Source organism: Peromyscus leucopus, chromosome 7, assembly GCF_004664715.2.
Source record: "Peromyscus leucopus breed LL Stock chromosome 7, UCI_PerLeu_2.1, whole genome shotgun sequence".
In the NCBI taxonomy this organism is placed as follows: Eukaryota; Metazoa; Chordata; class Mammalia; order Rodentia; family Cricetidae; genus Peromyscus; species Peromyscus leucopus.
Window position 1 is genome coordinate 14,290,904 of NC_051069.1, and position 17,376 is coordinate 14,308,279.

General features: G+C 43.3%; 1 protein-coding gene across 1 annotated transcript in view; it reads left to right on the top strand.

Annotated features, from left to right (window-relative positions):
- The window catches only part of Rec114 (REC114 meiotic recombination protein), a 110,018-nt gene that overhangs the window by 16,735 nt on the left and 75,907 nt on the right, over window positions 1-17,376 (top strand). Inside the window, exon 2 of the mRNA XM_028892495.2 lies at window positions 15,335-15,424. Coding sequence (XP_028748328.1) covers window positions 15,335-15,424 — 90 coding nt within the window. The remainder of the gene's footprint in view (window positions 1-15,334; window positions 15,425-17,376) is intronic.

Consider the following 17,376-nt stretch of genomic DNA (forward strand, 5'->3'; position numbering starts at 1 on the left):
TGGCAGACACACATAAGTAAAGAAATGTATATAAGAAACTTTTTAAAAAGTAACAAACTTAATTCAAATGTAAACAGTATACATGGCACTGCCCATGGTGGAGAGAAGCACTAGGGGCCGCAGGAAATCAGAGCAGTCTAAACTGAACTGCATTGTGTCCAGGACCGCTGTGACTCCACAGCTCCCTCCTGCTGCTCTGTGGTGAGCTCAGGCAGTGCCAGCATCCACTTGAAACACAGTGTGATGCTGATCATCTCCGTGTGAGCAGTCCATCTGTCAGGAAATTGTCTATCACAATAAAAGTGATATGTCAGTTCCCACACATTTTTCACATGAGAAATAGGATTTTCTCAGTAAAAAGTGATTTCTCAGGTTGTCCCACATAAACAGCTATGTGTGGCTTACAAAATATGTGTTATCTAACTGTTGATGTCATGGGGGAAGGCTTCTGGTCAACACAGGCTGGCAGAAGTTAAGTTTGAAGGACTTGGAAATCACAGGCAGAGTTTAGTCAGCAGCCGAGAGCAGGACTCAGAGGGGGCCGGGCAGCTCGACACCGGCAGTCGCCTCTGCCTCTCCTGAGACCCAGTAGCTGTTGGCAGGGCTACCTCAAGCTTGGTTCTGTGTGCAGAGCAGGAAGCAGTGGTCTCCACAGCCGCTGAGCCTGTGTGCAGAGACAAGCAGGCCACGGGGCATGGTAAAATGGCTCCGTGTGAGAAATGGATATGGTTTCATCAATAAGAAGGATACTGAGGGAGATGTATTTGTACACCAGGCTGCCATGAAGAGTAGCCCCAGGTAGTCCCTTTACAGCATAGGAGATGGAGAGGATGGAGTTTGATATTGCCGAGGGAAAAAACAGTATGGAAGGAGCAAATGAGACAGGCCCTGATGGAGCTCTAGTTGGTGACAATAAACTTGCACCAGACCATGGCCATTGCCAATGCTATCTATACATGTGAAGGGGTGTTCTGCTAGTTACTGGCAGGATTACCAGATATAGAAAAAATGAAGGACTTGGTGCATTTTCAAGGCTAGGCCAACAACTTTACCCTTCGTTAGGTAAAATCCCACCTTGCCAACCCTGGGAGTGTTGATCATAGGATTGCAACCCTCTTGTGAAGGCAAAGTGAGGGAGGCTGACAGGCACAGCACAGAGGTCCTCTAGGGGCACTCCGCACCAGAAAGGGATAGGCCCAGAGGACAGCAGCAGAGAGGATAAAGAAGTGTAAACAGAAGGCCCCTCTGACTTCCCTTAACCCTCATTCAAAGGCTAACAGCATTAGGACTTAGACCAACAAAGGATACATTTATCCCAGATGTGGATAAGAATTGATGACTCATAGTAGTAGTAAAACCAGGTGGATTACTCAGTTTGAGTATTTGTCAATTCCCTATAGACAAAGCCCTCCCTGTTGCCAACCCCTGGGATGGACTGCTCCCTACCTACCCTTAGCACGTCTCAAGTTACACTCTTTTATCTCTGTCCAGTTGCTGTACAGGTCTGTGCCACAGAGCACCACGAGGGCAGGTGCTTGTTTTGTTCAGTGATGTTCCCTATCTTGAATAATGCTTGGCATCTAAGGGATTTTTAGCAAATATCTGTTGAATGAAGAGATGAATGAGTGAAGCTTAAGGCCAGGGGCTTTCCTGATTTTTTTCTTTCCCAATAATTTATAAGAAGGGTCTGTATGTGGTGAGTACCTTGTTAATGTTAACTGGTTTATTTAAATGCTTAGATGGGAGCCAGAGAGATGGCTCAGTGGATAAGAGTGTCTCCTGCTCTTGCAGAGGTTTGGTTCCCAGCATTCACATGGTGGCTCACAACCACCTGTAATTGTAGTTTCAAGGGATCCAATACTCTCTTCTGACCACCATGTGATCATGCACACATGTGCATGTATTTACACTCATGTATACATACCTACCCATAAAATAAATATTTAAAAACATTTAAATGCTTGATACATGTTCCCTGTACTTTAGACTCTAATGTGTCTATATGAATTTTAGAATTAGTGGAATGTCTACAAAATTAGGAATTAATTTTTAAATATTTATTATTATTGTGTGTTGTGTGTGTATATGTGTGAGAGTACTGTCGTGTGCACACCACAGCACATAAATAGAGGTCAAAGGACAATTTTGGGGAGGAGTCTGTTCTCTCCATCTACCTTTACATGCCTTCCGGGGATCAAACTCAGATCATCAGGCTTATGCAGCAAGTGCTTTTACCTGCTGAGCCACTTCCCAGGCTCAGACTTTTCATCTGGATTGGCTAGATCGGTCTGAGAAGACCTGTCCTATTCCGGTTTCCTATCGTGGTTGTAACAAACTCCCACAAATGTAATGGCCTAAAACAGCATAATATAGCTTATAGCCTTGCAGGTCAGAAATCTAAAAGTGATATTCTGTGGAGCTAGCTTTAATGTGAGGAAGACTGAATTCTGTGTGGAGGCTCTAGGAAGGATCCATATTTTGCCTGCACTCTGTGCCTGGCTTCTACCTCAACAGCAGCAGTCACAATATTCCTTCCTCTGGCTGGCACCCTCTTTCCCTCAGTGACAGGCGCGATTGCACTGGCCCACTTGGATAATCCAGGATAATCTCCCTATCTCAAGGTACTTAATCACATTAGCAAAGTCCCTTTTGCTGTGCGAGATAACATTCACAGGTTCTAGGTATTAGGACATGGACACCTTTAGCTATTAGCCTGCCTACCAGCGTTTTAATAATACTAAATCTTGCTATCCACGAGGAAAGCTCTCTCCATGTATTTATGATTTAAGTTTATCTCAACTTGTAATGTGCCATTCTTTCACAGATTTTGTCATTTATCCCTAAGTGGTTTATATTTTTGATGATATTATAAAGTCTGGTGCTTTTAAAACCAAATTCCAGTTTCTTTCTTAGCACATTAGTTACTTTCCTCCTTTCTGTGACCGACCGCCTGACAAGAACCAATTCAAGGGATGGAGGCCTTATTCTGGCTACAGTTCAAGGGGCTACACAGTTCCCTGGGGCTGGGGCTGGGGCTGGGGCGTGTTGGGGGGGCATGCTGGCAAAAGCCTCAAGTGGCTGGGCACTTAGTGTCCACAGTGAGGAACCAGAAAACACATGAGAGTGGGTCTGGGCTACTAAAACTCAAGGCCTATTCCTAGTGAGGTCAGGTTTCTTCCAGCAGCACCAGTTAGAGACCAAATATTCAAATGAATGTGCCTGTGGGAAATAGTGTACATCCAAACCACAGCAACTGGTGTGCGTATAAATATAATTTGTTTTCATATGTTATCTTGGTAAATGCAACCTTTCAAAATCCACTTATTCTGGTAAAGTCGATTGGATTTTCTGCATAGACTATCATTGTCTGTGATTAAATGTGGTTTTAATTTTCCTTTACAGTCTGAGTGCTTTTTGTTTCTTCTCTTTCACAGCAATTACACCTCCCCAGTAAAGAACGTGGGCTAATGAGCGGATTGCTCCTCTTGTTTCTTAGGCGATGCTGTTACCAGGAAGTGCCATATTAACTGTCAGTTTCATACAGATGCCCTGTCATCTGGAAAGTTCCATCCAGTTTTTAGTTTTCTGGATTTTTACAATCAGGACCAGGCGATGGGGTTTGCTCCATACTTCTCTGTGGTCTCAGTTACTGACCACGCAGCTTTGTGTCGTGTTAGCTTGGTGTAGGCCATGGAGTTCAGACTACTTCATTTCTCTTTTAGTTTCTTAATTTTGTTCATATGCTCTGTAGTTCTAAAACATTTGAGCATTTTTTGGCACCTGTTACTGATTTTTTTACTTAACTGTTTCCGGAGAATATTCTTTGATTTGTTTTTCATGGACATGTATCCATTTAATGGGATGCAGTGTGATGCTTTGGTAAATATACATGATAAAATCAATCAGGGTATTAATCATATCAGTGCAAACATTTATCAGTTCTTTTTAGTGAGAACTTAAATTTAAATCCCTTCTTGTAGATATTGAAAATTTCAATACAGTATTAACTGTAATCACTTTGTCCTTGCCCTGTCTTGCCAGGGGATGAGCCCAGGACCCAGCACATGCCAGGAGAGTATTCCACCACTGAGCTATATCCCCAAGAACTTAGTTCTTTTTTGAGGTTGGCTAGTGTTTCCTTGTGTATATAACCACATTTTCTTCATCCATTCACCCCTGGTGAACAGCCAGGCTGCCATGAAGAGCGTTGCTCTGAACAGGAACGAGCGCCATCTCTTTGACAAACTGATTTCCTTTCCTCTGGGTGTGTACCCAGTCGTGGGATTGCTGGATCATGAGTGGAATTCTAATTTTAGTTCTTTGAGGAATCTGCTCACTTTTTCTGACAACGAATGCACTTACTCACATTTGCGCCAAAAGGATGTTTCCTTCTCCTCATCTCGAGCAGCTTTGTTCCTTTGGTCACAGCCGTTCTTTTTCTTTCTTTCTTTTTTGTATTTATTTATTTATTTGTCTGTTTTGACATCCTGACCAAAGTTCCCCTCCTCTCTACATTTCTCTATAGAAGAGGGCAGGCAGGCCATCCATGGCTATCAACCAGTAGCTGATATCATGTTACAGTGAGACCAGGCACTTCCTCTTCTATTAAGGCTGGACGAGGTGACCTGGTGTGAGGAAAGGGTCCCAAAAGCAGGCAAGAGTCAGAGACAGCCCACTCCCACTGTCAGGAGTCCCACAAGAAGACCAGGCTACACAACTGTAACATATGTGCAGACAGCCCAGGTCAGTCCCATTCAGGCTCCCTGCCATTCTTGTTTGGTGATTCTTCTCTGGTAGTGACTTGATTTCCCTGCCAATTAACGGATTTCCTGCACCTGTTTGCAATGTGTGTCTTTTGAGGAATGTTTATCCAAGCCTTCTGCCCACTTTTATACTGAATTTGTTATTTTGTATGTGCTGTTGATTGAATTCCTTGTGTGCTCTGCATAACTGACCGGTCAGATGTGCCATAATGCTGGTCAGATGTGGCCTTTGCAGACGGCTCCCTCTCGTCTGTAGACTAAGAGTTACGTAGTTATAGTTGTCTATCCTGCTTTTGTTGTCTGTGCTTGTAGGGTCTTATTCTAGAACTCTTTGCTCTCGTGAGTGTGTGTGTGTGTGTGTGTGAGAGAGAGAGAGAGAGAGAGAGAGACAGAGACAGAGACAGAGAGACAGAGAGATTGTATGTACATGTTTGGGTGTGTACCTGGTATTTGTGTGACTAGGCCAACAGCCTGCAAGTTCTGTCACTTGCAGCACTGAGGTTATAGTTGTGTGCCCAGCCATGTGTGGTTTTTATGTGCGTTCTGGGGATTTGAACCCATGTCCTCATACTCACACAGCAAATGCTCTTATCTACAGAACCATCTACTCAGCCCCATAGAACATCTCTTATGTTTTTCTCTTAGTAGTTTCATAGTTGTGGGTTTTATATTTAAGACTTTAATCCATGTTGTATGCTTTCTTTTGTTTAGTAAAGTTTTATTTTTCCATCAGTGCCATTGACTAGACTTGTTAATATGTCTTTTCTGGAGCTAGGGCATCTCTACCATTGTGGATAGTGAGCACCGACTGTCTGCTGGAGAGACTGTCCTTCCCCTGGAGTGCTGCGGGTGGTATAGTTAAACCCGTTGACTGTAAGTGTGCAGGCTTGTACTCTTGTACTTCCCCCTTGGCCTGTGTCTGTTTGGTGCCACCACGCTGTGTGTGTGTCTCTGTGGCTGTGAGGTAGGTGGTATGATGCCGCCAGCTTGGTTCTTTGTACTTCGGGTTAGTGTTTTTGATGTGGACTGCACTGCATCCGGGGGTTGTTTAGGTAGCATGGACACGTAGACAACATTAATGCTCCCGGTGCATGGACATGGGATGCCTTTGCACTGGTTTATGCGTCTTTAGCTCCGTTCACCTATGCTTCCTAGTTTTCAGTGTGGAACTCTTCCGTTCCCTTGTTTAAACATATTCCCAAATAGTCTGTTTTTCTAGCTATTTAAGTGGATTATTTTCTTCATTCCATGTTTAGTTTATTGTTAGTGTATAGAAATATTATTAATTTTTATGAACTGATTTTGCATCATAACTTTATTGTGCATATTAATTCTAACAGTTTTGGTGAAGTCTAAATTTATAAAATCATATTCTATGGCCCAGAATGGTTTGTCTTGGTAAATGTTCCATACATTCTTAAAGAGTGTATTTTGTGTTGATGTTGGGGTACTGTAGAGTGTGAGGTACTAAATGTCAGTCAGGCCATCTTGGTTGGGGTGTCTTCCAGTCTACTATATACTTGGTAGTTTCTATGAATTTTTTTAATAACATAATTCTTTACTGATTCTTTGGTAATTTCACATTGTGTACCCCAATCTTGCTCACCTCCCAATACCTTCATATCCAACCCTCATCCATACAGCACTTCCCCAAAAGAATCCCCCCCAAAAAAAAACTTAAAACAAAACAAAAAAGCCTACTTCGATCCTCCATCTTTCCCATCTCTCCAACACCTCTTCATCCATCTTAGTGGCATCAGGAGCTGTGGTGTGTCACACCTATACCCTTTTGTCCACTAGCCGCACCCGCAAATGTTCATTGCAGTGAGTCATTGGTCTGGCTCAAGGCCTCTGGCCTCTGTTACACCATTATCACTGAAACTCCTCTTGGATATCCTGCCATTGCCCCAAGTCATGAAGGTCCTGCGGCTATTATTCCTCAGGACCAGTCCCTTCAGGAGCTCCAGAAGTCATAGATGGGGTAGATGTTGATCAATCTAAGGCCCGGGATGTGGGCCTGGGTGATAGCTGAGCTGGTCATTCCAGGACACTGGGACTGCCCACCTCCAGCAAAGGGGCAGAGCCAACTCTCCTACACCCATACCATCAGGGCCACTCTCCCACACCTGCGATGATGGGAGGGACCACCTCTCCTGCCGCAGTGTCCAGCGAGGGGCAGAGCCAACTCTCCTGGGGCCAGGGAAGGGTGGGACTGGCTCAGCACGGCACTCAGATATCAACACATATGGTTCCTATGGCCGCCTGTGGTACCCCAGGCCATGGACATCAGCGCAGACCCCAGCTGCAGCAAGTCTATGGACCCAGACATAGCCCGTAGCAGCAGCTTGGGCCTGCATGTTACCATGGTCCTGGTAGCAGCACAGGTCACCCAGATCAGTATGGCCCTAATGGCAGCATGGCCCTTGGACACCAACATGGTCTCAGGTGGCTGACCAGACCCTGGGTATCCTTTGGCCTTTGATGGCAACATGGGTCATAGATGTCAACACAGATCCTGGCTGTGGTAGGACCACTGACCCAGACATTAGCCCAGATGTCTTCCTGGCTCCAGATGGCAAGCAGGCCACCAACATCAGCCTGTTCCTCACCACCCTCGCTTCTTCAGTTCCACCCCTTTCCACAGCACACAAACCATTCTGCTTCTTTTCTCTCCCATTTCTCCACCATATACTTGCTTATCACAGTGGGACCTACCCACCTGGTACCACAAGGACTGTAAGAATCCAGGCTGGCCTGTAGGTGTCTTTCACCAGCATGGCCGAGCGGCCTACAGACTTGTTTATTAGTTTTTGAAAGTAGGGTATCGAAATATAGCTATAATCTTAGACTTGTATAGTTCTTTCTTATTGCTTCATGCATTTTTTAGCTGTTATTGAAAGCATAGGTGTTTAGGATGATTATTTCTTGATTAATTGACTACTTATCAATATGTAATGATCTTTTATATATTTTTAATATTCTCATCAGATATTATTGCAATCATTGCAACTTTTTTGTGGCTAGCATTAGTATAGGATGTTTTCATCAAGCCCCTCCCCTCAAGGCTCAGGGATTTTATGCATAAAAGGAGGCGGAAAAATAAGAGCCAGAGGTGATGGATGACCAAAAGGAAAGAGTGTCTTCCAGACACAACATGACTGACGTACATATGAACTCACAGATTGTGGCAGCACACACAAAACCTGCATAGGTACAAGCCAGATGGGGTAGTGGGCATGGAGTCCCACCCCTTTATCAAGAAACTATCTGCAGTTGATACTGGCTGGCAGAGGGAGAACCAGCTTTCTCCAGTAGAGTTTCATTGTGTCTATCAACCATACTTCGGGACAGATCTCATACCCAGGAATAGTTGGCCAACACAAAACAAACTCAATGCTTGCAGCTTTTGTGGCCTTTTTGCTTCATTTTGCTTTGTTTTGACTTTTTTGTCATCCCCCCCCACCCGCCTAGACAGGGTTTCTCTGTGTAACACTGGTTGTGTCGGAACTAGCTCTGTAGACCAGGCTGGCCTCAAACTCAGAGATCCACCTGCCTCTTCATCCTGAGTTAAGGCTGGGATTAAAGGTGTGCACAACATCACCTGGCCTTTTTGATGTTTTTGTCTTAGTGGCCTGTGCTGGCATCAGAGAGGAGGGAACGAAAATGCTCCATAAATTGGGCTGTAGGGAGGCCTGTGGGGCATTTTCTTAATTAGTGATTGATGGGGGAGCACCCAGACCTTTGTGGGTGGTGCCATCCTTGGGCTGGCAGTCCTAGGTTCTATTAGAAAGCAGGCTGAGCAAGCCACAAGGAGCATGCCAGTCAGCTGCACCCCTCCATGGCCTCTGCATCCGCTCCTGCCTCCAGGTTCCTGCCCTGCTTGAGTTCCTGCCTGGCTAATGAGCAGTGATACAGAAGTGTAAGTCAAATTAACCCTTTCCTCTCCAAGTTGCTTTTGGTCATGGTATTTCATCACATCAATAGTAGCCCCAACTAAGACCAGTTGGTACCAGGATCATGACAGACCTGACCATGTTATTTTGGGGAGGATTGTGGAAAGACTTTGGAGCTTTGGGCTAGAAAAACCATGGAGTGGTCAATGTTTGGTGAGCTTTTCTGTGGGAACTTGGAAGATAAGAATGTTGAGAGCAATGCAAATGATGGAGGCCTGGCTTGTGGAGTTCTAGAGCAGTGGTTCTCAACTTCTCTAACGCTGAGGCCCTTTAGTGCAGTTCCTCATGTGGTGGCCCCCAACCATAAAATTATTTTCATCTCTCCTTCTTAACTGTAATTTTACTACTGTTACAGATCATAATTGAAGTATCTGTGTTTTCCAGTGGTCTTAGGTGACCCCTGTGAAAGGGCCGTTTGGCCCAGAGGGGTCATGACCCAGGTTGAGAACTGCTGTGCTAGAGGGCCATTGAGAGTAATTTAAAGACTCAGTCAGGGCTGTTTCCTAATTTGGTTGAGGATCTGTGGTTTTGTTCAAGCTGGGGCTGAAGAATCAGCTGTGGTTAACAAGAACCACTGAAGTAAAACCTTTGCTTTACTGGGACAATTTGATGCTAGTCAGCTGGAGCTGAGAAATTAGTGGAGATTTAAAAAAGACAAGCATTGAGGTGAAATCTTCTGGGAAGTGTTTCTTCTGAGGCACCCAAGGTTGTTCCTCACACTGGCAGCCAAACTTGGTATACGTAAGAGTTACCCAGGTGGTACTGGTTTTGAGGGCATGAAGAGGTCATGAAAAGCAGCTGAGGCTTGGCACTGTGAGAGGCCAAGAGAGGCCATTGGAGAAAGTGCAGCCTCAATAGCAGTTAAAGCCCTAGGATTTCAGGGCCGTGGAGAAGAACTAAGGCTTGGCACCATGAAGAGAGCCCAGGAGGGGCTATTGTCAGAAGTGCTACCCAGCTGCAGCAGAGACCCCAGCATTTTGGAGATGTCAGAACTATGGGACAGCCACCAAGAACAGCAGCAGTGGTAGAGTGGAGCCGACTGAGACCTAGAAGATGAGCTGTGTGTGCTGCAGAGGGCAGAGCCGGACAAGTGACCCAGGCCCCTTGGAGGAGTCCAGAAGATTATGGCTTCCAGACACTGGACTTTGTGTGATTTGGTTTTGATTTACACTTTGGAGTTTGGTTTTGCTTTGATCTGATTGTGGCTGTGTCTTGGTACTTCTCTCTTGAAATAAGGAAGTATTTAATTTTTTTGTTTGTTTTGTTTTGTTTATAGGAGCCCACAGTTGAGAGATTTTTTTTTTGGCGGGGGGGTGAGACAGAGTTTCTCTGCGTAGCTTTGGAGCCGTTTCTGGAACTCACTCTGTAGCCCGGGCTGTCCTCGAACTCACAGAGATCTGCCTGCCTCTCGAGTGCTGGGATTAAAGGCGTGTGCCACCACTGCCCGGCTTGAGAGACTAAATTTTTTTTAGAAATTTTGGGTTTTAAAAGAGACTTTGGATTTTTAAAGAGACTGAATTTTAAAGTGTTTTATTTGTCAAGACTGTGGGAGTTGTTTGTAAAACGTTTTATATTGTGATGTTGATAGTAATGTGTGATCTTGGAAATGAACAAGAAAGGAAAGCTGATTTATCAGTAATGTGTTTGTGTGTCAGGTTGACAAGGGGTCATTTGTTCTGGATAGTTTATGTCAACTTGACACAAGCTAAAGTCATCTCAGAGGAGAAAACCTCAATTAAGAAACTGCCTTCATTTGAACTTGAGTTTTGTGCATGGTGACAGATATGGATCTATTTGTAATCTCCTACATGTTGACATCCAGTTATGCCAACACCATTTGTTGAAGATACTTTCTTTTTTCCGTTGTATAGTTTTGGCTTCTTTGTCAAAAATCAGGTGTTCATATGTGTGTGGATTAATGTCAGGGTCTTCAATTCGATTCCATTGGTCTGTATGTTGGTTTTTATACCAGTACCAAGCTGTTTTTATTACTGTAGCTCTATAGTAGAGCTTGAGGTCAGGGATGGTGATGCCTCCAGAGGTTGCTTTATTATACAGAACCTGGAAACAACCTAGATGCCCATCAACTGAAGAATGGATTAAGAAAATGTGATACATATACACAATGGAATACTACTCAGCAGAGAAAAATGACGACAGCATGAAATTTGTAGGCAAATGGATGGAACTAGAAAGTATCATCCTGAGTGAGGTAACCCAAACCCAGAAGGACAAACATGGTATGTATTCACTCATAAGTGGATTCTAGATATAAAGCAAAGAACAATCAGACTGCAACCCACAGAACTAGGGAGGCTACATAGCAGGGGGGACCCTAGGATGACTGTGGCTTATAATAAGTTTTGGTTTTACTCAATCACTGGGCAAGCTTCAGTGAAACATTTCACTATTAGGATAAGAATTTGCACTGTATCAAGCTGATAATAGAAAAAATTTAAAAAAAAAAAAAACCTGCCTCCATTAGATGGGGCTGTAGGCAAGCCTGTAGAGTATTTTCCTAATTAGTGATTAAGAGGGGAAGGCCCAGGCCATTGTGGGTGGTGCCATCCCTGAGCTGGTGGTCCTGGGTTCTATAAGAAAGCAGAAATCCACAGCCAAACACTAGGTAGAGCCAGGGGAACCCCCACAGAAGAGGGGAAGGGAAGATTGTAGGAGCTAGAGGGATCAAGGACACCATGAGAACATGGCCCACAGAATCAACTAAGTAGGGCTAATAGGGGCTCACAGAGACTGACGACCATCACGGTCCTCTACATAATACATTGTGGTTGTGTAGCTTGGTGTTCTTGTGGGTCCTAACAGTGAGAACAGGGAGTCTGACTCTTTTGCTTGTGCTTGGGACCCTTTTTTCCCTACTGGGTTGCTTCTTCCAGCCTTGATATGTGCCTAGTTTTATTGTAATCTGTTAGGCTATGTCTGGTTGATCCCTTGGAGACCTGCTTTTTTTTTTTTTTTTTTTTTTTTAAAGGAGACAGGAGGAGTGGATCTGGGGGAGAGGGGAGGGGGAGGAGCACTGGGAGGAGTGGATGGGGGAGGAGCACTGGGAGGAGTGGAGGGAGGAGAAACTATGGTCAGGATGTGATGTATGAGAGAAGAATTTTAAAGAATAAAGGAAAAGCTGAGAAAGCCACAAGAGCAAGCCGGTAAGCAGGCCCCTCCATGGCTTCTTCTTCATCCCCGCTTCCAGGTCCATGCCCTAACTTCCTTGATGATGAACAATGATTTGGAAGTGTAAGCCAGACAAACCCTCTCTTCCTCAAGTTGCTTTTGGTTATGATGTTTATCACAGCAATAGTAACTCTGAATAAGACACGATCTTTTGCTTGTTTGATGTGTGTGTGTGTGTGTGTGTGTGTGTGTGTGTGTGTGTGTGTGTGTGTGTTGAAGAGAACAAGAAGAACAAAGTTGAGTAGGTAGGGCAATGGGAGGGATTTGGGTGGAATTGAAGAAAAGGAAAACGTGATCAACATATATCATATAAAAAGGGTGTTTTTAATATAATCTAACAGCTTCTGCCTTTAATTGGAATGTTTGAATTATTTACATTTATTGTGGTTATTGATAGAGTTAAGTTTGTCATTTGCTATTTGTTACATATTTATTTGGCCCATCCATTCCTTTTTTTAAAATATTTTTGGAGACAGGTTCTCACTGTATAGCCCTTGTGTGTATAGCCCTTGGTTGACCTCAACTAAGTGAGTAGTCCAGGCTGGCTTCAGACTCCCAGAGATCGGTGTGCCTCCGCCTCCCAAGAGCTGGGATTAAAGACACACACCACTACTTCTGGCTTACATTTAAATTTTATTTTTATTACATTTATTGATGTGCATGATGGGGTGGAGGCACTCGGGAGGTTGTACCACATTGTGTGTGTGGTACCAGACGCCTTGTAGGAGTCAATTCTCTTTTTGCCATGTGGGTTCTGGGCATTGAACTTGGGTGTCTTCCATCTTGGCTACAAGTGTCTTTACCTACTGAACCATCCCATAGTCTTCTTTTTTCTCCTTATTCTTCCTTCATTTAGAATTAGTATTCTTTGTAATGTCAGTTACTAGCTTTTAATGGCTTGTGAATAAGGAATTTCGATGTAATCACCCAGGTGATTACTATTTCCAGTATTCTCGTTTTCATCTGATCTCATTGTTCTGCCTGAAGGACGGCCGTTAACATTTTTCCCCCTAGTGCAGGTCTAATGATGAATTCTTTCTGAAAACATTTTTGTTTCCTTTGAAAATGGTGCGTTTTAATATGGTACTTTCTTTGGGAATTTCAAGCTCGTTTTTCCAGTGAAAAAGATGCTGTATATATGCTAAGTGTCAGGCAAATCCTAGACATGAGGATATAAGATACTTAGCAGTGATGCATCTCAGACTTCCTGGAGGATGGAATTTGCTCCGGGTAGACGACTAACAACAAGTAACAATAGAGTAGTTTTTAAAATGCAGTAAGAGCTATGGAGATAAAGCTGGGGGGGGAGTGGGGGAGCACTGAAGCGGAGAAGGGAGCTGGAGTCCAGGAGAGATCCCCAGCTAGCGCAACCCTGAAAGCATGGAGGGCTGTAATTCTAAACCTGCCCAACAGGTAGGGGCAGAGAGCAGACAGAAGCAGAGAGGCAGTGAGGGTTTGGAATGGGGGAGTCACTGAAGGCCTTTGAGCTAGAAATTCAAGAGTTGAGTATTTACAGGATCGCTCTGGCTACTTCCCTGGATGGACGTAAACTGTATTGGAGAAGGAAGCAAGAGCAGAAATGAAGCCAGTCAGGAGGCTGTTAGAGCGGTGGAGCTGGCAGTGATGAGGACAGACAGCAGACCTGAGAGGAGTTGTCTGCTTCTGGGTGTTTTGACATGGAGGATTTACTGATGGATTGGATTTGGATATTCGCAAAAGGAGCGGTAGGTGATTCTGTGGTTTTCCCCTGAAGAACTGGAAGGATAATTTGTTTTATGAGGCAGGAAAACTGGCAGTCAAGTGCATCAATGTACTGTAGGAGAAGGTAAATTTGAGGTGTCTGTGACACTTGTATAGAGATGTTGCCTGGGCAATTGTAGGCAATGAGTTGGGAGCAGAGAGAAATCTAAACAGACTCTTCCAGCAGACCATAGTCATCACTTGAAAAAGTAGTTTAGAAGGAAATGGCATCTTTAAAATGAACATTCCTACCCAACAAGAGACTAACAAGAGTGGTCATAACAGTGTACTTTGCACAAAAACTAGACTTGGGGGAAAAAATCACTAATAGAAATGCAAAAAAAAAATGATGGCATAGTTGTAGAGTGATACTCTACAGTAATGAAAATGTGTGTATATGTCTACTCACTGCCATGTCCCTGTGTGCACATACAGCCACAGTGATGAAGCCAAACATAAAAACCATGTAAATTGGGGCTCAGGAGATGGCTTAGTGGTTAAGAGCACTTACTACTCTTCCAGAGGACCCAAGTCCACACCGCAGCGCCCACATCAGGTAGCATACAATTGCCTGTAACTCCAGCTCCAGGGGAACTGGACAGTGTTTACAATATCCCTCTTGACATCTGAAATGTTTGCTTTTGAAGTGTGGGATTTAAAATGAAATAGAACTCAGAAAATTGTGAATTTAATTATGTAACTGAAATTCTGAAACCTACATTAGAAACTATAAAGTAGAAATTACAGGACCTTATAGAAAGAAATATTCCTAGCTAGAGTTATTTGTATGTTAATTATTTAATCTTGAAGCAGTAAAGTTTGCTATACAAAGTTGTTTACAGTGTTATTTTTGTTTTGTTTTGTTTTTTAATCATTCAGTCCCTTAAGACCTGATTGATTCTCTCTCTTAGGTGTGTTTAATTGTGTCTTCCCTGACACTTTGGTTTTAAGTGTCTCAGTTTTCTCTCCATAACTTGAAAGTCTAGAAAAGTATACCAAGTAAATCTAACAAAATAATCTACAATGGGGATAAATCCAAGGCCTTTTAGTTAGATTCAAGATGGGGAAAGGGAGAATGGGATTCACCAATATAAGGTGGTGATTTCAGATCACACTCTGCAGTGGGATTACCCCCGAAAGGGTTAAGGTAGGCAGAACTGCTGAAGCCCCGAGGATCACCAGCTCACACCAGAGGCTGTGGTAGCAGTACCTGTGGCCCCTGCTGCAAATGGGACCGACACAAGGGAGGTCAGGAGAGGAAGGCAGCTGCTTTGCAGCGGCATGAAAGTGAATCTGGCTGAGGACGTGCCGCTCTGAGGTCTCACAGATTCTGGAAAGAATCATCTTCATTTTGTAGGAAGGAAATTTAGACTCTTAGAAGAGATGATTTACTAAAATACAACTGAAAAGATATGGCTCAGGACCCGTCTTTCTTTATTAATCTGGTCTTCTTTGTATTTGGAAATACTGGGTTTTTTTTTTTTAACTTTATTTTTTAGAAGCATATCTTATACACACACAAACACACACGAACACACACGAAGGAAGCCTGAAAATATAAGAGAAAGTCACAGAGTAAATGAAAAAGAAGACTCAGAGAGGAGCACCAATGTGAGAAAGTAATCTGTTTTCAGAACTGTTTTATGTGTATGGTAGAAATACTTCTCACGTTTTTCTCTCTTCTTTAAGGTTTTTGAGCCGAGTGAAGAGTCTGGGTCCCTTGTTCTCACCATCGTTGTATCAGGTCACTTCTTCATTTCCCAAGGGCAGACACTACTGGTAGGTTAAAGTGCTCAATAGTTCAACTGCACTTTATTTCTTCATGTTTGTAGCTTTATGTCGTTGTTTTGTGCCTTCAAGCTTCTTCAGTCGTATTAAAATCCATTAAGTTCAGCCAACTAAGGGTTTTATAGCATGTCTTAACAGTGGGAAATTCAGAAACATACTGATTATTCCCTGCCTTAAAGGAGTTTTGGATCTAGGATAAAGGATTCTTTTTTGTTTTGTTTTGGTTTTTTGTTTTGGTTTTTCGAGACAGGGTTGCTCTGTGTAACAGCCCTAGCTGTCTTGGAACTCACTATGTAGACCAGGCTGGCTTCAAACTCCCAGAGATCTGCCTGCCTCTGCCTCCCAAGTGCTGGGATTAAAGGTGTGTGCCACCACTGCCTGACAATAAAGGATTCTTAATTGGAAAGACTGAATGAAGATAGGCTAGCTTGGAGAGAAGACTGTGGAGGCTTTTCCAGGTAGAGAATAGAACAGAGTCAAACAACAAAAAGAAAACAAAGCATGGTATGATTAATTTATAGGATGCTGGCTTTCTAAAGAAGTATTCATGTTGTTATTTGTTTTTGCTCTCCTGGAGGCCTGCCACCCTCCTCCCAAATAAATCACACATAGAGGCTTATTCTTGATTATAAATGCTCAGCCTTAGCTTGGCTTGTTTCTTGTCAGCTTCTCTTTCTTTTTTTTGGGGGGGGGTTCAATTGTCAGCTTTTCTTAACTTTAAATTATCCCACTTATCTTTGCCTCTGGGCTTTTACCTTCGCTATTCCTGTACACCTTTCTTTCTTACTCCGTTGCTGGTTGTGTAGCTGGGCAGCTGACCCCTGATGTCCTCCTCTCCTTGTTCTCTTGCTCCTTCTATTAATTCTTTCTGTCTGCCAGCCCCACCTATCCTTTCTCCTGCTTCACTATTGACTATTCAGCTCTTTATTAGACCATCAGGTGTTTTAGACAGGGGAAGTATCTCAGCTTCACAGAGTTAAACAAATGGAACAAAAGTAACACACCTTAAAATAATATTCCCCAATACACTTGTCCTTTCCATTCTGAGTATGTATGCATTTTCAGAAATTATAAAATAAAAACAAACAGGCTGGGGGGGGCAGTGTCACAAGCATGTAATTCCTGTGTTCAGGAGGCAGAGGCAGGAGAATTACTATAGGTTGGAGGGCAGCCTGAGACTGGTCTACAGAGAGACCGATGAGAACAAAGAGAGGGAGGGGAATTATCCAATCCCTTACCATTTTGCTGGTAAGTTCAGGTTCTTATAAACAGTATGAATAAAGAGAAGATAATTAACTCTTAATCTGATCAAATAAATTGTTTTAGAGAAGGTTATGTGAGATTATTACATTATTTCCTAGGCATAGTGTCTATACAGATGCCATAAATTCACATAACAAGTATTTACATGGGTATAATTTAGTCATTTAACAAATATTTATTCAGCAGTTAGTTTACTTTTTTGTTGTTGTTGGAGGAGGCTGGGAATATCAGCACACAGCATGGGTGAAACCTGTCACTGGAGTACCACTCTAGTGAGGAGAAACACAATAAGTAAGCAGACCAAGTGTATTTAAAGACCATAACTTCTGGGCTGGAGAGAGGGCTCAGAGGTTAAGAGCACTGACTGCTCTTCCAGAGGTCCTGAGTTCAATTCCCAGCAGCCACATGGTGATTCACAACCATCTGTAACGAGATCTGGTGCCCTCTTCTGGCCTGCAGGCGTACATGTTGTATACATGATAAATAAATAAATCTTTTTTAAAAAAAAAAAAAAAAAAAAAACCACCGTAACTTCTGCGTACTCGCTTCTAAGTCCTGTCATAATACAATGACAGGATCCCACTACGTGTGTTGGAATGGTTCATTTTTTCCACTTAAATGAAACACAGTGTCATCAGAGAATGTGAGGAAATCTGCAAAGCTAGCTTTGCCTTCTTTGT